The sequence below is a fragment of the Glycine soja genome, chromosome 15 (genome assembly GCF_004193775.1).
Source record: "Glycine soja cultivar W05 chromosome 15, ASM419377v2, whole genome shotgun sequence".
In the NCBI taxonomy this organism is placed as follows: Eukaryota; Viridiplantae; Streptophyta; class Magnoliopsida; order Fabales; family Fabaceae; genus Glycine; species Glycine soja.
In genome coordinates this window covers 9,715,561-9,742,091 of record NC_041016.1, presented here as the reverse complement: position 1 = coordinate 9,742,091, position 26,531 = coordinate 9,715,561, and the positions used below count along the sequence as shown (strand labels likewise).

Below are 26,531 nucleotides of genomic sequence, written 5' to 3'. Positions count from 1 at the left end.
ACAATGATTTATGTAATATCGTTAGAAAGAAGAAAGAAAACGGGCAAATCTAGATATCTTAGTCATAAATGAACTTTAGTGCAAATTAATACTAGTAATTTGATGTAGATTAGTACATTTGATAAAATTACTAACCGATAAGTTAATTTAGAACTTATACGAAAGCATGAAAAGCATAAGTTAACTTGAAAATTATAGTCTCTTGTCAAAAAAAAAAAAAAACTTGAAATTTATAGTAGTAATAACAGAGTAACAATTAAAGGTTTGTTAGTTTTTTTTTTTATACAGAATTAAAGGTTTATTGGTTAGACCATCTTTAGTGGTAATAGATTAAAATTAATTGTTAAAATAATCAATAAATATAAATTATATAAAGGTTATATTTATTGAATTTTTTTATAATTTTTTTTAAGTGTGATTTTAAAATAGTAATTTATATTCCAGTAAAAAAATAGTGATTTATATTAATTTTAAAGATAAAAATTCTATCAAAATTTAAAATAGTAGGATGTCTATAAAAGTAATTAAAAAATTATTAAAAAAAGAATTTATTTTTTATGCTCGGTAAATTATCAACCAATTAAAATTATCGTTAGTTTTTAAAATAATTTTATAATAAGTAATAAATTTATTATACATAATTTGTAATTAGATAATAGTAATAATAATTTAACAGTTACACTTTTTATATCCTATTTACTCTTAACAAAAAGAGTATATAAAAAATATTTAAGATAGTAAAAATAAAAATTATAAATATAATTTTTAATTGAATAAAGTAACATTATTTATAAGTTATAGAAAGGAAGAAATAATTTTTTCATGAAAGAATCCAAGCAAGTTATTATAGTGGTAAGGAAGAATACATGTCACTAAGTTAATTTTTTATTTTTTTTGAAGAGAATGTCACTAAGTTCATAGTAATAGTAAAATTAATTATTTTATTGTACGCGTGAAGTACATGTGATGCAGTAGCATGTGAATAACTGAATATAAGTTGCTTGGTTGGCCACTCGTACGCGCGTGATTATCGCTTCCTTCTCTGTCATTTTTCAAAAAGGTTTATTATATATTGTACCAGATAAACTGAATTATTGTGAAATTAGGATTTTTTTTATATTTAATATTTGAATTTATATAAAGTGAGTTATAATAAGTTTTTCCCAATATCAAACACACAAATATTGTTTTCTCGTACAATAATAGAAGCAAGAAAAACATTGCACCGACGAAAAATCAGCATTACGTCTTTTTTCATAAGAAATAAATTTTAGTGTAAAAAGAATAGGAGTAAGTACATTACTGATATATTCTTTTGGGGGTAATTTTTAAACATTTTTACAATATGGTTGAACATGTACTCTGACTAATATTTTATAATTTCGACCTAAATAAGTAGCGTGCCCGCTATGTGTTTTTTTTTTTTTTTGCTCTCTGTAGGCTATTACAGTGTTTCTTAATAATAATAAAAAAGATTAAGCATGGAGTAGTACTGAACCATTTGTGATCTTGATCATTTATTGGGAGATATTTGACTTATTAGTGCACTATCATACTATAATTTATCAAACAATTATGTCTCACCAACATTTTCATGAGATGTAGCTAGGAGCGATTATTGGGGGGAAATACTGTCGATTGTTCATCATTTTCGCAGTTGGGTCCTAATTGTCTATAATCAGAAACATTGAAGATGGAGAAAAAAAATACACTTAAATACAACAAAATCATGTAGGTATCATTTACTAAATATTCGACTATCATGAGGATGAAACGGCAACATATGGCTTGTTTAACCATATGCAGATTTTTTTTCCTAAAAGAAAAACATGTGCAGATTTTTGTTCACATTTTGATTGTTGCCAAAATATGGCTTGTGTTGTGGAAATATGAAAACCGCAAATTACAACATTGTTTTAGGGAATATTTATAGAAACCGAAAGTGTCGGCACCATGAAAGACTGCAACTTCCACTTATTGATGCTCTTCTAATATTTTTCATTTTGAGCTTTGAATTTGTGATGCATTTTAGTCTAACCTCCATGGGAAGTAGCGTCATGCATTGAGTCAATCAAATGAAAAGGGATTCAATATAATTTTGTTTTGCTTTTCTTAAACTGTTCTGGTTTTACTTTTTTTTTTTTTTTAATCATTATCTTTCAACAACCCCAGTTTATCTATCTATTTGCATTGTTCTTACTAACGTGGTAGCAGCTAGAAGTAACTTCGCTAACCATTTTTTTTGTTTTACATTAAAAAAATTCTACTGACTTCTCTTTTGTTGCCATTTGAGATTTGTCCAACTACCGTCTACTAGCAAAATTTTAAATAATTTTGTAAGATTGAAATCTCCATGGTAACATCATCACAATAGAAGATAGCATATTATATTATTTTATGCAATATTTTCTCTTCAAGTGACGATCTTTAGCTTTCATTAAATAAAAAGAATTGTGTTAGAGTATTGTTTGAAACCACCATATATCGTGCTGATTCTTTATCTTTACTCATGTTTCTCTTCTCCCCTTAATAATAATATAAAAACAAGACTAATCTCAAATAATTTATTTCTTTATTATAAACTAGAATAAGTGATTAATGAAACTTTCATCTTCTCACTCTATTATGTAGGATATCTTCTTTCCTTTAAATGTACATTTCACACATTACCATCACTATCAATCAAAAAATATTTTTCAAGATTACACTCATTTTATCTTCTTAATCTTCCTTTTGTTTTAATTTATCATGTATTATCTCTATTTCTAAATTAAATTTCAATTTTGAAGAAATTATTAATAATCAAAACTAACTTTATATCACAATTTAAATTATTTATTATAAATTAAAAATATAATTTATATATTTAAAATACTTTTAGTATAATTTTTAATTATAATATAATTTATATGTTAAAATAATTATTTATTATAAATTGTAATTGAATAAAAAACCATTAATTCAAACCAAAGGTTAACTAGTTAATACTCCCTCGTGTGGTCTTTATAAGAAATAAGTGAGTCTATTATTTTGGTCCTAATTATAAGAAACATGAATTTACTTTAAGATGTATTACTTGTCTTTTATATCCTTAATTTATTGTGAAAGATGTCCATTCATTTTCCATGTATGTGGACTCATTTATTCACCTATTAACAATACAAACACATCTATTGGGGGAGAAAACGTCATCCCTTAAATCATGTGTAGTGTCATTAAAATATTATCAATATTTTGCATAGTTGTGAAATCGATTCGGCTCGGTCTGGTGGACCGGTCCAATCAGGATCCGATGACCTAACTAGACCAGTCTCATTATTGAATCAGTCACGCAATTGACTCAGGGTGACTCAGTCAAATCCAATCGGTTAGGTCATCAAATCATAGTTAGACCGGTCTGACTTGGTCAGTTTTACAAAAAAGATGAACTTTTCTTACACAAATAATATTAATTATATACTTATATATAATAAATACATATATAATTTTAGATTTTTAATATATACTGAGTCAAGCCAGACTAATTACTGACCCATCGGTTAGACCACTAATCCATTGACTCACTACCTCAACCGGGTTAATGACTAGACCAAGATTCACAACTATGATATTTTATGATATTTTGTATTGACGTTTTTGAAATAAGATTTAGATTTATGATATTATTAATTAAATTAACTAACTTGACTATTTTTATTGGTGTTGGTGAATTAATTATTTATTTCTTGTATAAACTACCGGAGGAAATAACCGTGTACAACACAGCTAGTCAACTATTAATAGTTAAATGTAATACTAATAGGATCCACAGAGAATGCTTTGTATTTTGGGGTTCATCATTATTATTGTTGTTTGTGGAGTGTGGACAGAAAACAAAGAGCATATCCACACATTAATGATTTTCGCTTTCCACTAACAAGGAAAAAAGTTTTCAGAAGGATCAATGTTCGCAGATATAAATAGAATTGAATCACTCTCAACTACAGCAAGCCCCACTCAATCATTTTGATAGGTAACATATGATGCCTTTATACAGCAATAGTCATCAAAGCAACACAGTTATGTCCACCACTAAAATTTAATGGAAAATGCTGTTAAGAAACAAAGCAAATTGTGTGGATATGCATGTGAGCATAGTTGAATTTTTCATTCGGTCAGTGAATCAGAGCCGTTGGATGAAAATTGAATGGTTCAAATCTCAAATGTGTGCTTTAAGTATAGTTTATTGAGATAAAATGAGTCATTCGATCTTCATCAATGGTTCTGATCATTTTACTATATGAATGAGTGAAAAATCCAATTGAATAGCATACTCCAAAGCAATCAAAAGATATAATTAAACAGAGGCAAAAATTGCTTTCCAGGATTCCTATAAATGTTGGACAACCTCTAATCTACATTATATTCACAAATTCCCATTTGTCTGAACTGCATATGAAGTTTCATTCTCTCTAATGCTTAATTTGGACAGTAGTGAACAGAATTGGATTTCAATTTTCGTGGACCTTGCCATATGCTGGTTGTGCATTACATACATCACTTTGGGATTCTAGGTTCAAAATTTAATGTTTTATATTAGGATCTGTTGGGTGAAATGGAATGAAGTTTTTCCCTTACAACTGGGAAAATATCATGAATTCCACATATAAGGTATACATGTCCTGCATAGAATAAATATTAAATGCATGTCAACACTGAATGCTGCATAAATTCAAGTCTCATATTTGTGTACTACATTTTCTAATTGATCAGCATACAAGTCCATGTAATTTTATTTGGACAACCAAAGAAAAAAAGTGACAAAATTGGTCCGGGACTAGAATTAATCAATAGACTTATAGACCCTTAACCTGAAGTTGACAAATCCATATGTGATGAAGATTGTAGCTCTGAACCATTAACATGAAAGAATAATACCCAATTTTGTTTCCCAATTGCTCTCTTGGCTTTGCGGTTTACTGATATCTTCTCAAATCATCAAAGCGCAAATTCAAACATGACATCAAATCCATTATGTGGTTTCATCTAGCATCATTGAGTAGACCTCATACAACAACTGTCATAGCTCTACCATAAGTTTATTTCAATTCTTGGGCGATATAATTACAAAATCTTTTTGAATTATGGATACAAGAATCCAAATTCTGTCAAAGAGGCTTATTGAGCAGAAAGCTCCAAATACAATCTCCATCTTCCGCCTCCAGCTCCAACCCGTTACTCTCAAATGGCTTCCACATATCCTCAACCAACTTGGCTTCTTGAATATGAGCCATTGATGCCTCTGGAGTTTCACACAAGCCATACTCCTCAGAGAAATCAATACCTGAAGCTTTGAATAAAGTCTCTTGGCGTTCTAGAGATGACCAGGAATCGTCTTCAAAATCCAAGCATTCATATGATTTGGATATGACACCATCCTTCATCCAAGGGAAATCAAACACTCCCATTGTCAAATGGGAGTAATCCCATGCCTTGGAACAGTCTTTCTCCTCCACTTCATTCTTCTCCTTCTTTGCAATATTGTTGTTATAATTCTCAAAAGAAGACTCAATCTCAACTCCATCATCTTCTCTTGCTCTCTTATTCTTCCTCCGTTCCATTTATGAGCACCCTTGATACCTTTTCTGTCAATGGAATATTCACTAAAAACATTATCAACTCGTATACATGTCCAATACCCCATTGACAGTTTTATTAAACACAAATCGTTAAAAACACATCCAAAGGTTATACTACTAAGATCAAAATTGAAATAAACAAAGGAAAAACATAACTGGACACATATGCATGTGTAAAAAAACAAAAGTTACCACAAAAATGAACAACAAAACCTTTTTCTAATTCATGTTGAAAAAACAAAATGTTCAAGAAACGATTGATACAATTTTCACGATGATTTATTATGCTAAGAAATGGTAGAGCTGGATACCTGAGTCTTGAGGCCAAGGGACAGGTATGTAGGGGCTTAGGAACGTATATCTATGTTTCAATGTTGGTGGTGGTAAGGTTAAGGTAATGTAAAGAAAAAAATGATTTAGAAATAGTGAGCTTTGCACACACGCTATGCTTTTTTTTAAGGTAAAAGTAAAACCGTATCTTCCAACTCAAAACACAGCACACACAATATTAACCAGCCGCACACGTGCATGTACATTTGTTCCACCCCTTCACTTGCGGTAGGTCCAAACTATAACACCAGCAATGTGATGTGAGATAGGAGTTAGCTCCCCTTTTGGTGTTGCTAATTTTGGAAAAGGAAAGACCACAAAGAAAATCAAGGCAATGAATAAATAAAAAGAAAGAGGTGCATCTTTATTATAGCTTTTGTTACTTCTCCACGGCTAATCAGGGGTGATGGTATTGTGTTGCAACTTGCAACACCAACAACAACAAAAAAAAACTGTTTCTACTTTTATGGTTTTATGGTGATTTCATCATTTTCATGCATGCAAAATGACTGGAATACATCATTTGGCGGGCTACCTGAGTTTTTGTAGAGTTTAATTTTCATTAAATACTTCTGGAAAAGAAAATTACATTATTAACTAATTATCAAATCATATAAAATATCACTTTTAAAATAATTATCATAAAATTAATAATTAATAACCTTCTTATATGATAATGTATAAATAAATAACAATATAATAAAATCTTTATCCTACTCACTTTAATTAAAACATTTTGTTTTTATCTTTTTGAAATTTTCTTTCTTCCTAGAGATTGGTGTTTGCTTATGTGTGGTTCCTGGAAAGAAATCTTAGATTTATTATTTAAGTTGTCGGTCAGATTTTCACGTGTAAATTTGATTCTTCTATAAGAACCATCAAGATCCACACTGCTTTCAAAAAAAAAAAATTATCTATGGTGCATGGTAACTTTTTGCCCATGTTTTTTTACCATCACCATAGCTGGTCATTTTTTTTCAAATCAATTTTGTGTATTATCATAAATTTAAATTATATTGATAAATAAATATTTTAAGTATTAATAAATTTTGTATTTCCATTATAATTTTTTAAAATTAAAAATATATAATTATGTGTTTTTTGTTATTTTAAAATAATTTATAAATAAATAAATATTAGAAGATGGAAAAATAATTTAAGATCTCAAAATAAAATTTACTATTGGAGAAAAAATGTAAGAAATCTTTAAAATAACAGAATTCACATATTTAAAAACCCAAAATAATTTATCGACAAATCCTAGTTATTAATATGTTATGTTATTTGAACCCAAAACCTCCTTTCACTTTAACCCTTATGCCTTATGCCCTTCCTCCAACCACCGCACCATCTTATACTCCCAAACTGAGAGTATTTGGAAACTTGTTAGAAATTAAAATCATGTTTAGGATGTAAACGTTTTAACTATTGGTTTCTGAATATCACATCCAAAAATGAAACAAAACACGTTATAAGATGTTAGAAATATTTATAGTGCTAGCATGAGCAAGTAAAGCACATTTAAACTTTTCACCTGTCTTTGATTCAGTACAACACCAACAAAATGCTATTATAAATGACCATAAATAACCTTTAATAAAAAAAATATTTCTGACACTTGTGCTTCTAGAAGCACTCCCAAGTGCCAAATAAACTTAAGGCCTAGAGTTAGACATTCAATTTTGTTTTTTTTTTAATTTTTTTTTTTTCACTTGGTGAAGGGAATCTCTAACTCTAGAGTAGGTTGTGCATATAGGCTGGGGCTCTGGCAAGAATCTGAAATGTTGAGTACAACCCTGCAATCCAAAACTAAATGAAATTTAGGAGGGAGGTCTCAAGTCCAACTCAATTTGCTACTGTGGCTATATTAAGTATAAAGTTTACATAACTGGGGGAAATCCAAAACATCAGTAACTGCTTTGCAGACATTCTTAACCAACTCTACTGGAAACTGCCACCTGAATCAACCCTCATAAAATATCCTAGGAAAACAATAAAGCCTCTGAAGCCCACTCTCATGTTCTTTAACTATTAAGAATCACAAAATCTTTTACAAGGCCAAGCCTGCTGTAGCAGGATGCAATGACCAGTCAGTGCTTGCTACAGCCACTCCCAGCCTCAGCTGCTACCTACCCTGGAGTTTGTTTACACTCCAAAGGCAGCTTGGAAATAACTGTCATTGCAATGTTGACTTCTTTGCATGAGGATGTCACACTTTTCCTTGTCCATCAGGGTGAAGGCAATAAAATCTCTATAAAGAGTAAAGACACCTATGGAGGAGGGGGACATGGGAAAATGTAAATAATTAAGCATACAAAAAAAGTGAAACTATTTCACACAAATCAGTTGTACCAAAACAACTACATACAGTAGTTCACTTCATCCCCTCCAAACTATCTAAATATCTATACAAACCAAAGTTGATACCCAACACTTTCTGCACATGATAAAAATACAACAATGTCATTTACAGCTCAACAACACCGAGTTTATGACATGCATGAGAAGGCGGATTGTGCTCGCTTCAGAAGGGGAGGTAGTTGGTAAAGTCCGATAATGGCCCAGTGTTCGGGACACTTGATCTAATATTCGCTGCACATGTGCTGCAATCCTTGGATCTGCTGGGTTTATAGCAGCAGCCACGTCTGTCATCCATGCCAATTTTTTGGGTGTCTCTGTATTGATGTCACAGGACAACTGTTGTAGAAGAGACAGAAGCACTCCTTGGCTTAATGGCAGTGGCACCATTGCCAAAATACCAGTTAAATCAACCTGGTTATGAAGAGGTGTGAAATTATACATTATACATTGTCATTGACTTTATCAGATATAATCATGCAAACTACAAAAAAATGTCTGAATAGATTTTCTTTTGGGATAATTGGAGAGACTGGAATGGGTTTATGAGATGCAATTTCCACCTTAAACTAGAAATAAAAAATGGGGTGGTCCAATGCACGAGGCTCCCACCTAATGTGGCATGAGAAAAGTAGATTTGTGTGGAGCTCCCCCCCCCCCAAGTGAAGGAGCTATTTTCAAGATTTGTACACAAGGCAGCAAAATTTCCATTATGCTAAGGTTTGTTATAGGAACTGCAAATCAATTTCACATTTAAACTCTGCTTATCATTTTCATGGAGGACCCTCAGAAATTTACAATTTTACCCTTGAAAAAACTCAGAAAAATTCAAAATCTGAAGGTTAATGACGTTTCCTCAGAATCACTGAATATTTGCTTGGAAAATACAGAAGCAAGTTACCCAATTACCTACAGTTGAATTCAGAAGAAATATAAAGAAAAAAAAAAATCCCCTTTTGCTTCGTTTCATTTTGACCAGTTCTTTCTAAGCAACATTTCAAACAGAATGTAATTCTGAGTAGCAACTCAAGTCAACAGATGAAAGATTATCATACCTGAGAACATAACCAAGAAACTATCGAAACGTCACTTCTATGAAGGGCTCCCGTAAATGCTTCCTCAATTTTGCCCTCACTTATCAACCTTGATAATTCTTTGGTAGGATCCTCAGTCTGTCAAAGTGTAAGTCATCTCGCAGTATAAAATATCAAGCACACTCATCAAAATAGGAAGATAAAAGGAAATAACAAACAAACATACCATCTCATGCAAGCCATTGTTGATTTGTGCTACAAAGGGATCTGCAGCTACTTTGGAGTTAGTTGCAATTGCTAACAGTTTACGTTGGCCATCAGCCAATTGTCCACTCAAAGTTTGGGTGATTGATGATGCTGAATTAATTGTATCCTGTGAAATCACATCACTACATATTGAGTTTTCAAACATGACAAATCAGACATTCAAGGCATAAAGAGAGGAAAGGCCACTAATATATTTGGCACATGGTAATGAGGATGTCCCAGCATATGACAGAGTCTTGAATCAAGACTCTCCATTCATAATAAATTAGCTTCTTGTTCCCAATAATGAGACAAGATTCAAACATCTTGTAGATATGTATATGTAGATAACAAAATAACTGGACGTTTTGCCTTGTAAGTTGTTATGGCAACTGAGAAATGAAAAAAACTTGCAGTTTCTAAAATTATCTGTTTTTGGTTTTTTAAAAGAACTATCATGATAGGTCATCTATGACAAATTACCTTTAAGAAAACAAAATAAATAGAAATGAACTATACACTTCTCAAAAGGAACACATTATTCAACCATATATCACAAAAACTATTTAGATTGCATCTGACTAGTGCCACATAACATAAAACCAAGGTGTAACAATATCTTTGCTAACCAAGTAAACATAAAAAATAGAGTCCATAAGTAAGGCAAAAAAAACCTCTGATGGCAGGAAAAACAACATTAAAGGTAAAAGTCATATTAGCTGCTTTCAAAATAAGCATCCTACACATACCCTCAAAGTCATGGCTAGTGGAGAATGAGTAGAATCGAACTGCTGTTGAATAGCAGTTGTGTGCTTCACAAGTCCATTTTGAAATGCAACATCAATTTGCTCAAACATAGCCTTGCAAGACATCTCAAATGCGGGAACGACTGAAGCTTCCACACTAGTCTTGAGTGCTTCCTACAAAGTACAAACAAAACCATAAGAAATGATTAACTGAACCCACCTACAAGGAAAGAAAATTCCAGACTGCTTCGAGAGCAAACATTAAAATAAACCCAAAATATGAAGTTAATTTGAATTGTACTACCATGTGAAATAAGATATTGCTGATTCAGAAAGGGTTTGAAGTCCAATTTGATCTATATATAGAATCTTCAGATTCATCTATAGTAGCTATTAGTATTTTGGGGAGTTATCTTAGACATGAATTCTATTCCACTATATTAGACATCACTCCTTTCAGTCTTTTTTATAAGACCCAAGTAACTAACTTACCAGGATTAAGGAAATTAGTTAATTTAGTTAATCGAAGTAAATTTGTCCTCAATTTATATGTTTTTCCAAAATTATCCCTAAAATTAATGAGACATACTTTATACTTTTTTCAAATATTTTTATTAAATTTGATTCTTTTAATCTCTGTCATCATTAATATATTTATTGCCTTAATTTTTATTGGCTATGCATGTGAATAATCAAAGGATCCCAAGATGCTCTTCATACAAGACAAAGTTAGACTCCCAAAGAGCCTAAGATATTAATGCATTCTAGTTATTATTTATTCAACTAAAAAAATGATTCATAATTAAGGGTATTTTCTTCAAAAAATAATTAATGTAGAAGACATTCTAGATTAGTTCTTATAAAAAGGACCAAGCCAAACATCTAATTTGGTTCGTATAAAAAGGACCGAAGGGAGTAATTCCTAAAATATAAACAGTTTCCAACAGCACACACAACAGATGATAAAACCAAGGAAGCAAAGGCAGACAAAAGTTCATACTCAAACTCAACATGATCAAAAAAAAGAAAAGAAGAGAATGCAAAAAAAAACTTTAAAAGATATTGATGTTGACCACAAGCTGCTTACCTGAAGAGCTTGCTTGCCAGAGGTTTGAAATTGTGCCTGTATCTGCCTAGCCACTGTAGCTTCAAGTTTTGAACTAACTGATTTTTCTAGCTGATTCAATGCCTTGTCTCCCACCCCCTTCTACAGAATTCATGACATAACCTCAGTCAAACATATTCAAGGCAAGCAGAAATTGGCACTTTAGCAGTGAGGACAAAATTGAAGTAGCAATTCACCATATAGGAGGGAAGGGTGGAAGGTTGAATAATATATGAACTATAATTGGCACACAAAGATTTCTGATAACATTTCAGTTTACCATATGGCATGGCATCCAACTATTTTACAAAGTAGACTCTGAAAAGTTGTAAATTGACAAAAAAACAAAAAAAGAACTAAGCTAACCTAACCACAAACACATTAACTATTAAAGCAGTAGCACTTTTAAGGCCTAACTCAACACCAAAAGTCAGCTCGAAAGGTGAGGATAGCCGAAGTCTTTATAAGCTCTACTTTAGTCATATCTATAGTTAATTTGGGATCTCAAAACACACCCCTCATGCCTAGAATTGGACATCTAGAGCAAAGAGATCGTAGTGTTTTTTTTATTTTTAATATTGCACTAGTAAAGTTGCGTGACCAAGTAGATTGCAGTCATTGCACTGGAAAATTTGCATGGCCAGGTGGATTTTTTTTATTGCACTGGGAGTGCTGCGGTGTCAAGGGGATTTTTGAATAGTTGAAGGCGGCCCAATATCATTTCTATGATAAGCTGTAGTACCATCTAGAATTTAACTCAACCCCAAAAGTTAACTCATGAGGTGAGAATTGTCCAAGTCTTTGTAAGTTCTACTTTAACCATATATATAGTTGATAAAGGATTTCAACAAATACAAACCTGGAATGATTCTGTAATAGCTGATGATATTGTTTTCTCTATAACTTGACTAATTGAACGAGTAATGGTTGTTCCAATCGAAGATATTTCCTTCTTAATGATTTTCTCCAATATAGATACCATATCCTTGTTTACATAATTGGAGATCAAATTTGTTATTTGCTGTGTACGGTCTCGCTCTAACTTCTCTTGCTTTGCATTTTCTTCTTGCAATCGAGCCCACAAAGCATCAGTGTGAGCCTTGACAACTTTCTCCATGTTTCGACCCAAGGATCCTTCCAATCTTTTGCCTTCCTTAGTAACTGGGGCAGAAACCATTGCATTCATCTGCTTTTGCATTTCTTTATGCATGCTTAATAACTGTAAAATGGTAAACGAAAGAGAATAAGAAACAAAAAAGAAAATAAAAAAATCTAAAAATAGCTTCCTAGAAAAGATCATATTAAAGACATGAAAAAATCCCTTCCTAGAAAAGACAGTTTCTATAAGTGTTATTTTAGGATGGGTGCAAGGGAGAGTGGCATCCTTACAAGACCCGGCAGTTCAAAAATAAAAGCAACTTCATGCTACTATTATATTGTATCACATAATCATAAAACCATGGAGCTGATAGTGAATGTATTGCTAATCAGTCTTTCAGAATAACTGGAATGGAATAAATCCAAGTGAGATACATAAGAAAGAAATGGGCACAATCAATCAGGCTTCTACAGGACATGTATATTAGATTAATCCATTTTCAGGCTGCATATGCCACAACTGTCTTTGTCCCCCAAAAAGATGCTACACATGTATCTAAACTATATGTCTACAGAAACTTCCACAAAGTTTGACAGAAAAAATCTTCTGTCCCGAATTTGATCATGATAAAGATAGTTAATAAAAAATTAAAAATCCATTTTGACTACAAGGTTATAATAGGAGGAGACTATTAATCTAGAAAACAATTAACTATGCTCTACTAACATGACAACAACTTTGTCAGAAAGAACAGAACTGCCAAAATCATGGGCAATATTGCAAGTATAGGCAAAGCATGCACCATGATAAGTGAAGCCAGCAAAAATTAAAATATAGTTCAAATACAAATTAATAACCTGGCTCATCATCTCCTGCATAGCAGATAACTGTGGTAAAGCAGGCTCCATGGATGACCCTCCTGAATTGCCACCTTGATCATTTGATGAATCTGTTGAGTTAAAAGGACTGGGAGAAGTGGAAGATGCACCAGACACGTGAGAATTTTTTCCTTTTTGTCTTTTACCTTTCGCAGAAGGTGCAGGAGATTGCACAGCAGCAGCCACAGTTTCTGATTCACTGATGTTTGCAGGTAAATCCTTTCTTGTGTCTTGAACTTCTTCCTCAACAGAGTTACCACTTTGATCAGGTGCATCGATGGTCTTAATATTATCAGCTTGACGAGCTCCCTCTATGTTATAGGTCTCTCTAGCCATCTGAATACCCAGATCGGAGGCCTGAGAATAGAATAACTTCTCTTTCTTCTCAGCAACATTCGTGTGCAAGTCTCTGTCTCTTTCATACTCAGTATTTTCTAGAATAGAACCTCTCTCCCCAACAACTTTAACATCTACTTCAGAGTTTTCTGCATCTCTATGGGCAGCCACATCTTGAACGTTCATACCTTGAGAAGTATGGGAAGTATCAGAAGATAAAGAAGCATTAGAGAATATCTCAGATGGAGTTACCAAATGGGTTGGGTGCTTATATGTTGTAGAGGTATTAGAAACCACAGAAACATCATTATTAACAACTTTATCATCCTTTCGCAAATTGTCACCTGATCCAGGTACATCTGCCATATCTTTTTCAGATTCTACTCTCCGTTCAGCTGAAGAATCAAGATTTGTCTGTTCACTGCTGTGATCAGCACTTGTTGAACTAGTCTCTAAATTATTTGATGAATTTTGTAAACCAGATAACTTCTGGGACAATCTTGGACTCTGAGGAAGTGGAGGTGGAGCAGTGTGGATATGTTCAAAACCATTACGAGGAGGTAAATCATTTGACTTGGTCTCTGAATCTGAAGATATAGAAGCTTCAGGTAACCCAGAAATATCTGATGAAGGCAAATTCATAGCAGCGCTCACGACAGGAGCACTTTCAGAACTGCCAGAAAGAACTTGTGGCATATTTCCAGTTTCCATAGATCCATCCAAAGCATCAAAAGCACGAGATAAATTGGATTCTGTTTTCTCATGCTCAACATTGTCCAGGGGTGGAGGCAAACATTGTGACAAATTGAGTCCATACTGTTGAATAGCTTGTGTTTGGACACAATATATCTGTACTATATGCTCACCATCTGGTAAACTATCACTAGTTCCAGTAAGACTTAATATAGGCATTGTGACTGTGAACTCAGCAATGTAATCCATGCGGGTAGCAGTTGGATTGGATCCATACTCTATGTGAACAGCATATATTGTATTTTTCTTGGCATTTGCAAGCAGATACAGACCAGCACGGGACAATGCTACAACTTGATTAAAGAATGCATCTTCAGGGTTGGCTTCAGACGAACTTCTTATATCCAGAGTCTGAATACAATTCCATGACTCAGAATCACTAGGCAATAGCCAGCCTTCCTCATTATCAGAAACCCATATCTTCACTTCCTGATTTAGTGGCCCCTGTGGTAAAGGAAATTAGTTTAGAAAGATGTGAGGAGAACCTATACACCACTTCAAGCAGATATGAGAAATGGTCAAGCTGCATAACAAAACAGTCCAAAAGCACCCCCAATTGAAGCATAAATAAAGGGAAAGACTAGGAGCATATACCGCTGTGATAAGAACAATGTGCTCAGGGCGGTGAGGCGCAGTCAAGAACGTCACAGAATTAACAGGTTTACCATCATGTGGTCTTATAACAGCAAGTGGTGTTGCCTTACGTTCTTCCCATATCTTCACCTGTTGACAAAAAAAGATATTTAGAAGTACAAAATAGAAGAATAATTATGAATCTTTCTTTAATATTGACAACTCAAAGATGTAATATAATGACAGATTCATTCAGCATCCCTCCCCCACCCTATTTAAAGCAAGGGAATTTGAGACTTTATAATCTTTTCCAGATTCTACTAGTGCAAAATTGGATGAAAAAGTAAAGGAAGCAATGAAGGAAGGCAAGGAGAGATAATCAAATGCAGACCGTGCCGTCAGCTGATGCTGAAGCTAATCGACTCTTCATCCATTGGCACATTGACAACTCGGTGACATTGCCATCATGCTTACCAACAAGTTGCACCCCGTCAATCAACTTATCAATGGAACATTTGAGAGGCTCCTCTGCAGAAAATGTTTCACCTTTTCCAGCTCTCATGCTGTCAATTTTGAGAATACGGTTTCCAATAGCAACCATTAAAATCTCCTGTAAGTAAATTCCAACTGATAAGCTAAAACTTTAAAGGAGCTAACATCAATTGGAAGATAATAAACTTAAGACCAGAATTATAAAGTCGCTGTTACTTGTTTGTGGGGATGCCAGCATACTCGTGGATGAACTGACTCACTCTCTCCTAATATTTGAAGTGCTAGGATAACTTTTCCAGTAATTTGAGGCTTGTCGTCCTCATCAGGGCCCTCCTTGATTTTCCATATAAATATTCTCCCATCCGTGCTAGCACTGTGAACACGATCATATTCAAGGGGAAAATAATCAATAAACATAATACTGAAAAAAATGACAAACAAGAAACAGGAAAGGGATATTTACCTAGCCAACAGGTGAAGATCCTCAGCGAAGAAAGCCATGTCTGTTACTCTCTACATAAAAGGGAGATATGGACAAATTGGAGACGGGTACAGATAGGAAATTGAATAAAAGGTAAAAACAGCATCTCAAATGCATGTAACAACAGCGAATCCACTATAACTTTTAAGAGATAGAGCGTGAATTGCATGTAGAAAGTTGCAATTATAAGAATATGATCAACCTGAGAGAACAGTTACCAAGAGTACCCATATGGTGGTTAAAGAAAAGGGGCCGTAGGTTACATATATTGCTTTAAATATCAATAAGTACATAATCCTAACCAATTAATGGAAAAGACAAAGTCAAACACAACTCCAAAGCAATCTTTCTCAGACATCAAGAAAAGCTCATGCAATCGTGTGTTTATACGATATATAGCCTTTCTCGCACTACACTATCTAAATTCAGCATGATAAAGTTAAATCAAGAGAATGCAACACATGGCATACAATTAGGCGCAAACTCCCAACAGATTTAAGGAAAAAACATAATCTCTTGCTCTTTTTTGCCCAGTGGCAACAGACAACAAGGTAGTGTGTATGCAAGCAGAGATTAGTGTAAAAAGAATATATTTTCATCATCCAAAACATAAGTTCATACTACCCCTGCCAATTTGTCTAAGGCACAAGGGCACTTAAACACATCAAGCTGATACAATGTTAATGGAAAATGCCAAACATGAAAAGGGTGAGCAGCCCTCAATCAGAGAGCCAATGCATCAACTACTAGCACCAAGAAGCCACATTTGACTAAACAAACACCATAAATACTACACTTCAATCATTACAGATACAATTAACATCGCATTCATAATCAGGTCATATGCAACTGCGACACAACACACCTGAGTATGGCCTCGAAGCAGATATCTCAATGCAGTATTGATATTAAGGACCCGGATGGCCCCGAGTTTGAGTCCATAGCATATGTAAGACTTATTCACCGCGATTTGGCGGCCGAGCACGAGGCCGGGATCCGAGGCATACTTGGTGATTGGAGTGACTTCAAGCTGAGGCTGCACCTCACCAGGGACCCTCACATCAATGTCATACACAGCATGCTCTCCGATCAAGTGGCGCCCCTTCGGCATCTTGGTGCTGAGCATCCTGGTTGGTGTGGACTGCGGACTAGCCAGATTCACAGGAGAGCCTGAGGGCTGTGTGGAGGGCAACCCTGAAGGGTTTGGTGGCACTGAGAAATCAGAAACCACAGGTGATGGGACTGTGGCAGAGGGAGATGAATACGCAAGCGATGGTTCCTGATTGGAGGGAGGGTTTTGGGTGCCCAACAAAGCCATGAGGCGTGCACCAGTGGGGGGATTGGGGGATGAAGGAAGGTGTGGTGAGGAGGGAGACGGTTGAAAAATAGGGGGTCTTTGAGGGGCATGCATTTGGGGAAGATGGTGAAGGATAAGAGGGTGTTCTTGGTGTTGTTGTTGGTGGTGGTGAAGGGCTGGATAGGGGAGAAAGTGAGGATGGTGATAAGGGTATGTGCCAGTTGGTGGAGGGTAAGAGGAAGAAGGGGTAGGGTAGGAAGAAGGAGGGGGTGTGGAAGGAGAAGGAGCAGGGAATGATGGTGAAGAGTTCAAATTTGAAGGGTTAGGGATAGAGGGTGATGTTGATGGTGATGATGTTGTTGGTGCTTTGAAAAGCTTATTGAAATCAAAATTTTGTTGTTGTTGTGGTTGCTGCAGCTGTGGATTTGGATTCCCAGATGAAGCCATAAACTTTGTTTGACCAAAAAATTAAGGCTAAAAATATAAATTGTGAATGAACAAACAATCAGATGGGATCTGGGGAGGTTCTGATTGTGAGATCTGAGATTGATTATGGTGCCACCTTTTTCTTCCCTCCTCTTCACTGCTACTTGGGACTTTGTTCTGTGTTTCCTCGTACCAGCTTAGTATTCCCAGAAAAATAAATAAATAAATAAAAAAGAAAAGAGAAAAATGGTGGTTTTTAACACATACCTGTTTCTTTGTTCTCCTATGTTTCTATCTTTTCTTGTCTTGGTCTCCTCTTCTCTCTTCCTCTGCTTGGACGAGTGCTAGAGGGAATTCGTGTGAAGAGAAGAAGAAGGTGGTTTAATCAACAATTTGCGTTTTTGCATCATCCAATTTAAAAAATAGCTGCAACGACCAAAGGATGGGGATTTTGGAACAATGGCAATGGCAACCATCATAGCACTACAAAGATGGTACAAAATGGTGATGATAGGGGGAGAAATAAATAATAATTTTTTTTTCTATCTAGAATTTACTATATATTGTGCAAAAAAATCAATTAATCAATAAATGAAATAGTACAATAATTATTTTTTCATATATTTCTATTTATTTATTTTTTGGATAATTTTAAATTCTCCTATAAAAATCTATCTTTTTTTATATATAAAGATCCTATAAAATCCATCTACTATGTAATCTTCTTGCTTGTGCTATATGGCAAGTATTTGATTTTTTTATGTTTTTAAGACATTAAATATATTTATTTTTATTTAATATTTTTATAAAATATTAAGGAAATTTATAGGAATATATAAATTATTTATTATATATTACTAATATTAAGCCTATAATTAATTTTTACTTGGAATTTGGCGTTATTTGAGTAGACAGTGCCTCTAATATTTTTTTTTAATGAATGTCTAATATTTTTAAAGTTCACATTATTAATATTAGTTCACATTTAAATAAAACTTAAACTTAATTTAATTTGATAACTGAGTTTTTTTTTTCTTTTAAAGGATTGATAACTGAGTTAGATCTTGTAAAGAGTCTAATTTAATTGGTTCAATAGTATATATGAACAGTACATATGAATTATTCATATGAATGGTTATAAATTTTCTTATATTTAATTTAATTTTTCCAAATAAAAAATCTTACAATTATATTAATTATTTTATTGTACTGTATCATTTCTTAATATATTATGCAAATTTAATCTTTAAGGATTGGATACAAGTAATTAATATGATGAAATTAATATGACTCTTTTCACCTCATGAAGTAGAGGATTAAAATAAAAAAAATCCTTAGGAATAATTAAAGATGTAGACTTCTTAATTTGCTTTTGTTTTTGGTAACGTATTCCTTTACTGTAAAATAATTTAATTTTATAAGAAAATATAAATGATTCCGTTGCATTTGGTGTCAAGGGATCTTTTTTTCCTCCTTGTGCTTTAGTTATATAGTATATCATTTTAATTTAGAAGGCTGATGACTAAGAATGTCCCATTATGATACATTATATTACAATTGTAACCATATAAATTAAACACTATGCCTTAACTTTTAGCAAACTGCATGTCAAAAAAGACAAAACTCTAAATAGAAAAATTATGACTATTTTGCCTTTAATTTTAAATGTGTGGTAGACCCGTGTGTTGATATTAATCCTGTTATTTTAAATGTTCTTTAACTAAATTCTTTAGAATTTGCAAGACTATTACATGCTCATTAGGCCAATAAGGCAGCTAGAAATTGGAGGATCATTTAGCCATGTGCATCAAGTTATAAAAGGAAGAAACATTAACCAATGAAAAATGATAATTTTTTGTCTTCTTAGTTGGAATTTAAGACATGCTTCCAATGGAATATTTTCTGTCCGACTAGTAGTTTTATAAAACAATGTACAATATGTTTGGATATGCAATGACATTCACCATAAATTTTCAACACAGTATAACAGTAGCTTTAAAATCACCACATTATATAGTAGCTTTAAAATCACCATAAATTTTCAACACAGTATAACAGTCAAACAAGCTAGTAATTTCATTAGAATGTATTATGAGAGAAAAAAAATAGTTTTAGGAAGTCCATTACTACATGATAGTTTCAGAAAATTCCTTTAATCAACCTCAAAATAAAGAAGCAGTTGATGAATGGGCCATCAAGGAACATAGAACAATGAGCAAGCTGTTTATACGATTCTTTTCTTAGTATAGAGAAATAATATGGATCACACCACAATTATCCCTCCTATGAAATTCTTGCATGTGCATTGGAAAGAAAAATTAGAAAACATTACAACCTAAGGTCTCTCAACCTCATCATGTTGTTCAAATTAATGGATCAAACATTGTCATGGCGCTTTCACAAGTTCCCTGCCCTTAAGGCATTATCATACGTTGTCTTTGTCATAAAGTTTCATGAACTAAGGAATATTGACGGCTCTACACTAGGGCATTATCAATCATGACCCACATTTGTTTCTCACAGGATTTGATGGATGCATCATTTGTATGGGTAAAAAAATAAAACATATAAACCCCAAAAGGAGGGAATATGAGAATGATGGCGATGCAGTTGGGAGATCCTGTTGCTTCCCTTCCCCAGTCCCATGATCCTACATATCTATCCTCCAACAGTGATAATTCTCTTATTCCAACTAACAATTGAAACTTTCATCATATATTTTTTAAAAGAAAATGTGACTGTGTATTAGTTCGGTAGTTATCTAATTATTCGAGTTATAAAAATAATATTTTATGGGATTCTTTTCTTTATAAAATCTAATTAGTTAATTAATTAAGATTAAATAAATTAGTTAATTTAGGGACAAATTCGGTGACTTTTGAGGAGAGGAAGTTATGGTGACATTTTTTTACAAAGACTTTTTCTTATTTTTGTATGAGTAATTTGTAACTTAAATAATGATTTATATAATGACATCAACTTAAATGAATCGTTCAATCAAGTGAGATTGAGCACAAATAATTAATATGTTAAAGTTAAGGTTGAATTGTTCGAATAGTATCATCATCAACGAAAATAATTCTTGCACATATTTTATTTATCTTCTGATCGAATTACAGATTAATCAGATCGTGTTTTTCCTGATGAATCAGAGGATTAAGACAAAAAAATGAGTAGCCAACAATTTTAATGAAAAAATAACGAAGAATTACAAGTTTAGATATGGTGGCTTCGTGGAGGAAAAATCATAGTAACTTTACCTCTTTTTAGATCATTAGATTAATTTGGTGGTCCAAAATTTGTCATTTGTTTTAAAGATTTTTAATTAATTATTCTTTTAGTTTTTATATATTTTTTTATACTTTTAAGCCATAGAAATACAATTCAGTGTGTAGATTAATTAGTAAAGAGTTATTTCAGTTTAACCAATAGTTTTAAAAGAAAATTTTATTGTTCATAACAGTCAAAGAAAATTTTATTGTTCATAACAGTCATATATGCTTGGAAAGATTGCCTTCAATGAAAAATATGTGTGATGAGTATAAAAAGAAATGGTCAAAAAATTTGTGGCAGTTCTTTATTGCCAAAAATTTACTTGTCAATGAAATTTTATTTTTGACAGTTTAATAATTGTCTAAAATTTTCTTACAATCTAGACAATACTTGAGACCTCTAGGCACTAGTTAAACCAAAATAAGGTTGTACTAATTAATTTATGCGCTTGGTAGTATGTTTTATGGTTTAAAAGTATAAAAAATAAAATAATTAAATTAAAAATATCTTTTAAAACAAGTCACAAAATCCGGGCCATCAAATTAATTCAATAGTCTATAAACGGGAAAAGTCATGGTGAATTTCCCACTCAAAAGTCACCGAATTCAAATAAGGAAGGTACATTAACTTTTTGTTCTCAAAGTCACTGAATCCATTTTCTTAATTTAATTGGTAGGATGAAATTTTTTTCTTAATTTGTTTTTTTGTTTTCCAAAATTGTCTCTAACGCTGATGAGGCCTATTCTTATTATTTAAAAAAGAATTAGTTTTAATTTGTGTAATCTCTCTCATCATTAGTATAGTTATGGGAATATGTCCCTTACGTAGAGTTTGATTTCAGCAACTAAACGAAAACTGAAGTTACCTAACACCCTCAGCAAGTTGTTTGCATGGTGTACAAGTACATATTCTATAAACATCATGCAACATCCACAAAATAGAGACAAAGTCTTGCAAAGATAACCCGAAAATAGAAGTCTTACATAGAAACACGTTAAAAAGTGGATTAGTAATCCTTTAATGTCCCTTTCCTCTTTTAAGCAGTATTTATTTTGCTAAAAACAGGAAAGATTTAAATTACACAAAAATACTCATTCTATGATTAATTAAGACATAACATAATAAAAAAAAGCGAGAGATATTAAAAAGTTATAAATATTTATTACTCTACTAAATAAATCAAGAGACAATTTCTTATCTCACGCAATACCCCAAAAAGTTAAAAATATCCATCTATTTGGCTGAACATCAACGCTAATAGAGAACAACCAAAACGCATAATTAGGCTCATAACCCAACCCCCCAATTCACCTCTAAAGCATTTTGTTTTGCGCATCGATTATCAAATCCCTTGTATTGCACATTTGTACTGTTTTGTTTATACTTTATACTATCCTTCAACGTATATCAAACCCTTTCATGTTCAGAATTTTAAGTCTCAAATATATTTTTCTCATGCAAAATACCATACTTAATACAAGTGTCTTTTGAAATTTAGGTTGTTGTAAAACTGCAACGAATTCTACCAATAGCTTATGAATAGCTCATCCGTCATGTCTTGGGTAATTAAGTGTCAAAAATGTTTTACCAGCTTCGTATTTCAGCATTTACTGGACTTAAATGACACTTTGACTTTCTCAGTCGCAAGGTTAAGTTGTAGTGCAGTATAACTAAATGGTAAAAACCAAACCTGTTTCAGATGGTTAAGTCAAAAGATCCTTTACTAATCTTCTCGGGAGAAATTAGAAATTACTCCACCCCAGAATTGAGAATTCATGCAAATTTTAACAAACGACTAAACGCAGCCAGTGTTGGGAGTAAAAAGGTTGTACCTTATATTTCAACAAAAGAACAATTCTACTAAAAAATTCAACACAACTAAATGCGTGTTTGGTTTCTCATCCAATGTCACCTTACACATCTTTTGAAGCAATATATACTAGCTACTGCTTATTGGACGTGGAAATTAATACCAACGTGCGTTAGCGAAGCAGGACAAAACACAGTGTAAGAACGAAACAACAGATCAATTAACTAACACAGTAACACACTATAAGAAGAATGAAGCAACCAATCAATTTAACTATGCACACAAATATAGACAAATAATCAGTTCAGGTCAACAAAACAAAGTCAAGATTAAAAAGAAAACATTATACAATTATCTGATTTTATGAATGGAAGTAGAACATATATATCTTCATATCCAAACCCAAAATAAAAGAAGAGAAGACATAAAGGACTACATTGACGCAGATAGGTTTGGATAGGTTCTTCAACTGCAGCAGCCTCCAGCCGAAGCAGAAGGGCCATCCCTACCTCCAGAAGGTCCAGGAATTCCACCATATCCTACTTTTATTCCATAAGACTGAAACCACACGAAATTTACCAGTGTTAAGTATTTGCTCTTTGAATCAGGAGAATGTTTTTCACTTTAGAATCATTATCCCCAGAATGCATCCAGATTGTAAAAACATGAGGTATACTGAAATTAAATATCCCACTAATTCTCCGTATTCCAATATAATAATGTGAGATTTCCATAAAAGAGATAAAACAGATGAGGTAAAGAATGACAAAAAGCTGAAAAGAAAGAAACTAACCTCATTTGATACATCAAAAACTCCATCTTGAATCTTTTTGTATATGGTTGCAGCTGTTTTTATGAATGCCTGCAAGAGGATAGGCTATATGAAAACTTCCATATAGATAATTTTCCAAGATATTTATGGTGTGTTAGGATACACATCCCCAGCTCAGGTCTCAATATTATTTTCACATCAGATTTGAAAGGAAAAAAAAAACACAGAAGCAACTCTTTGTAGCTTCTGATTAGTGGATGCGTCACCTAGCATGCAGTTAACCTATAAGCTTAGATATGTTGGAAATCTGACTTTTCTTGTGGGAGTGAGGATGAGGAGATAGATGAAGATAATTCAAGATGTTATATGAATATATATGATGTGACTTTTGACCTCTTCAACATTCTGAGCAGTTTTTGCAGAGGCCTCCATAAAGATCAACCCATGCTCCTTTGCAAATTGCTCGCCTTCCTCCGTGCTTACGGCCCTTCTATGAGCAAGATCACACTTGTTGCCAATCAGCATAATAGTCATATTTGCATTTGCATGCTGTCTTGCATCTTCCAACCAGCTAGCCAAGTGATTAAATGTCTCCCTCCTATTGGTAAACACAGGTCAGCATCATTTATTGCCTTATTCAAGATAAAGAACACATAATCCTCATATACAACCACATAAACATGCATGCACCAAATTGTCACACATATTTAGTTACCCAATCAAATTGAATAAGCTCAAAAACATGTATCTCCTCAGCAAACAACAACTCAGAAAATGCTGTTTTCTACCAATATACTTGTTCAATATAAGGATATCTGTTAGAAGAGCACATCATATCTTCATATGACTAGGTTTAAAATTCACTTAAATTGTGTTTAAAAAGATTATTTAGAGAAATAAAAAGAAATCATTTTGATTAAAATGATTTCCATATCATCTCTGAAGTGTTGGGCTACATATACAGTTTATTTTTAAGACGTTAGATTCCTAAAAGAAAGCAATTTCTTTATAAATGAAACTAATTATTTTATTTTAGGATTTCAAACATATATTTAGAAGTGCAAATTAGAGGATACCTGGTTATATCATAAACAAGCAGTGCACCTGCAGCCCCTCTATAATAAGACCTTGTAATAGATCTGAATGATTCTTGACCAGCCTGCAATATTACGAGGAAACTCAGTGCCTTAGACACAAACTATATAAGTCAAACAACTAATGAAGAATATATTCCACCAGGAAAATCTGGATAATCAATCTAAGCTCACAGCACCATGAAGTGTAGACAATTACCGACACCAACAAATGAAACAACAATAGTCTTATCCTACTAGGTGAATTGGGCTACATTTGATCGCAAAAATGTTTCGGAAGTTTCGAAATTTGAACTAATTGGATTTATGGCCAAGCTCTGTGAAAGGGTTAAACAAACCGTATCCCATATTTGCAACTTGATTGGCTTGTTATCAATTGTGATCATCCTGGCACCAAATTCAACACCGATGGTCAAGTCATGGACGGGCTGAAAGCGCTTGTCTGTGAATTGAAGTAGAAGACAAGACTTCCCAACTCCTGCAGAAACCAAAAATAAATAAATAAATTAAAAGAGCTAGACTCAGTCCTCAGCACATGAACTACACATACATGGTAACCAAAACACAATGATAAAACAAAGGAAAAAACAAACTATAACATACTAACATTTAATGTTTCATATTTTTAGTTAACAAAACGTAAGCAACAACAAAGTATACATTAAATTAGAAAACTCTATTCCAAAATAAAATTGTAATCAAGATTCAAGGTTGTCAAACTCAAGAGTCCACATAAACTCGTTGACTCATACGAGTTTACCTATTATACAAAAACTAATATTTAAACCTATTAATAATGCATAACATAATACTCTTAACACAACAGTAACCAAACATTTAAACTCTTTAATAAAGCAAAGTAGCAAACCACAATAATAAGGTGTGATAGTACATTAGTACTAAATAAGATTTAAACTACATAAATTACCAAACCATTATTTATAAAAACATGAGTTCCTAAGGTGAAAACATTTCAAAAAGGAGTTAACTTCTTCAAATCATTGGATTTCAAACTCGCTTCTTGATTCAGGGAATTTATGCGAGTTTATCCAAAAACAAGAGTTTGACACTTCTCTACCTAGAACCGTACAGTGGTAAGAGGAAACTAGTTCACTCGAGAGGTTTACAACCTTCATTGTAATGACAGTTCAATTGAAGAGTCCACTATAGTAAATCATGTGAAGCAGACGAGTGTATAGAAGCAGGTACCAACACAACCACAGAATAAAAAGTATTCACAATATTATCATTTTTTTTTCTTCAATACATAACTCATTAGAAGATAATGATGATATTTTGAGAAAAAACATAACTGTGAGCACACGATAGAATAATAGAATTGGAACCCCTTTCATAAGAGCAGAGACATAAAAAAGAGAACCAACATAAAATCTCGTTAACTATCATCTTATGCATCGAACCATGGATTTAAGAATTGCTAGGAAACCCCCAAAGGAAGAAACGCAATAAGTCGGATCGGAATTGAAAGCGAGATCAGAGTGATTGAAAATACCGGTGTCACCGATGATGATGTATTTGAAGAGATAAGCGTAAGACATTCTGAGAGGTTAAGGTTGAGAATTGAGATCGGTCGATGGTTGGAATATCTGGAATGAGAAGGAATTGTTGTGCAGAGAAGAGAGCAAAATAAAAGGGAAAAGGAAGCAATCAGAGAGAGAGAGAGAGTCAAAATGAAATTATAAACAGTTCCAGCGAAGCCAAGCAAAGCGAGGTGAGCCAAAGGAATACGTTTTCCTTATACTATACCCACTTTCTCTTTCTGATTTCTATATTCCGATTAATTAATTCT

General features: G+C 33.0%; 3 protein-coding genes across 3 annotated transcripts; all 3 read right to left on the bottom strand.

The window, feature by feature from the left end:
• Nucleotides 1-4,675: 4,675 nt before the first annotated feature.
• LOC114385778 lies at nt 4,676-6,192 on the bottom strand. Its single transcript, XM_028345849.1, has 2 exons — nt 5,930-6,192; nt 4,676-5,624 (listed from the first exon to the last, which is right to left on the bottom strand). The coding sequence occupies exon 2, from the start codon at nt 5,598-5,600 to the stop codon at nt 5,148-5,150; it is 453 nt and encodes a 150-aa protein (XP_028201650.1). The 5' UTR covers nt 5,601-5,624; nt 5,930-6,192; the 3' UTR covers nt 4,676-5,147.
• Nucleotides 6,193-7,782: 1,590 nt separating this feature from the next.
• On the bottom strand, nt 7,783-18,262 carry LOC114388124 (enhancer of mRNA-decapping protein 4-like). The gene is made up of 13 exons (XM_028348455.1): nt 18,040-18,262; nt 16,915-17,949; nt 16,032-16,081; nt 15,785-15,941; nt 15,468-15,686; nt 15,098-15,226; nt 13,394-14,947; nt 12,297-12,656; nt 11,420-11,539; nt 10,336-10,506; nt 9,567-9,713; nt 9,362-9,478; nt 7,783-8,720 (listed from the first exon to the last, which is right to left on the bottom strand). Exons 2-13 carry the CDS (start codon nt 17,791-17,793, stop codon nt 8,412-8,414), a joined length of 4,212 nt encoding a protein of 1,403 aa, XP_028204256.1. The 5' UTR covers nt 17,794-17,949; nt 18,040-18,262; the 3' UTR covers nt 7,783-8,411.
• Nucleotides 18,263-23,098: 4,836 nt separating this feature from the next.
• On the bottom strand, nt 23,099-26,476 carry LOC114385663 (ras-related protein RABB1c). Its single transcript, XM_028345671.1, has 6 exons — nt 26,235-26,476; nt 25,060-25,199; nt 24,704-24,786; nt 24,021-24,225; nt 23,649-23,717; nt 23,099-23,413 (listed from the first exon to the last, which is right to left on the bottom strand). The coding sequence occupies exons 1-6, from the start codon at nt 26,278-26,280 to the stop codon at nt 23,321-23,323; spliced, it is 636 nt and encodes a 211-aa protein (XP_028201472.1). The 5' UTR covers nt 26,281-26,476; the 3' UTR covers nt 23,099-23,320.
• Between the last annotated feature and the right edge of the window lie 55 nt (nt 26,477-26,531).

Coding starts and splice junctions, on each gene's coding strand:
- LOC114385663 (XM_028345671.1), bottom strand. CDS start 26,280: ATGTCTTACGCTTATCTCTTCAAATACATCATCATCGGTGACACCG. Junction 24,787..25,059: donor AGTTGCAAATATGGGATACG/GTTTGTTTAACC, acceptor GTAATATTGCAG/GCTGGTCAAGAATCATTCAG. Junction 24,226..24,703: donor CTTGTTTATGATATAACCAG/GTATCCTCTAAT, acceptor GTTTACCAATAG/GAGGGAGACATTTAATCACT.
- LOC114385778 (XM_028345849.1), bottom strand. CDS start 5,600: ATGGAACGGAGGAAGAATAAGAGAGCAAGAGAAGATGATGGAGTTGAG.
- LOC114388124 (XM_028348455.1), bottom strand. CDS start 17,793: ATGGCTTCATCTGGGAATCCAAATCCACAGCTGCAGCAACCACAACAA. Junction 16,082..16,914: donor TGCTTCGAGGCCATACTCAG/GTGTGTTGTGTC, acceptor CCTTTTATGTAG/AGAGTAACAGACATGGCTTT. Junction 15,942..16,031: donor GATCTTCACCTGTTGGCTAG/GTAAATATCCCT, acceptor TCGTGTTCACAG/TGCTAGCACGGATGGGAGAA.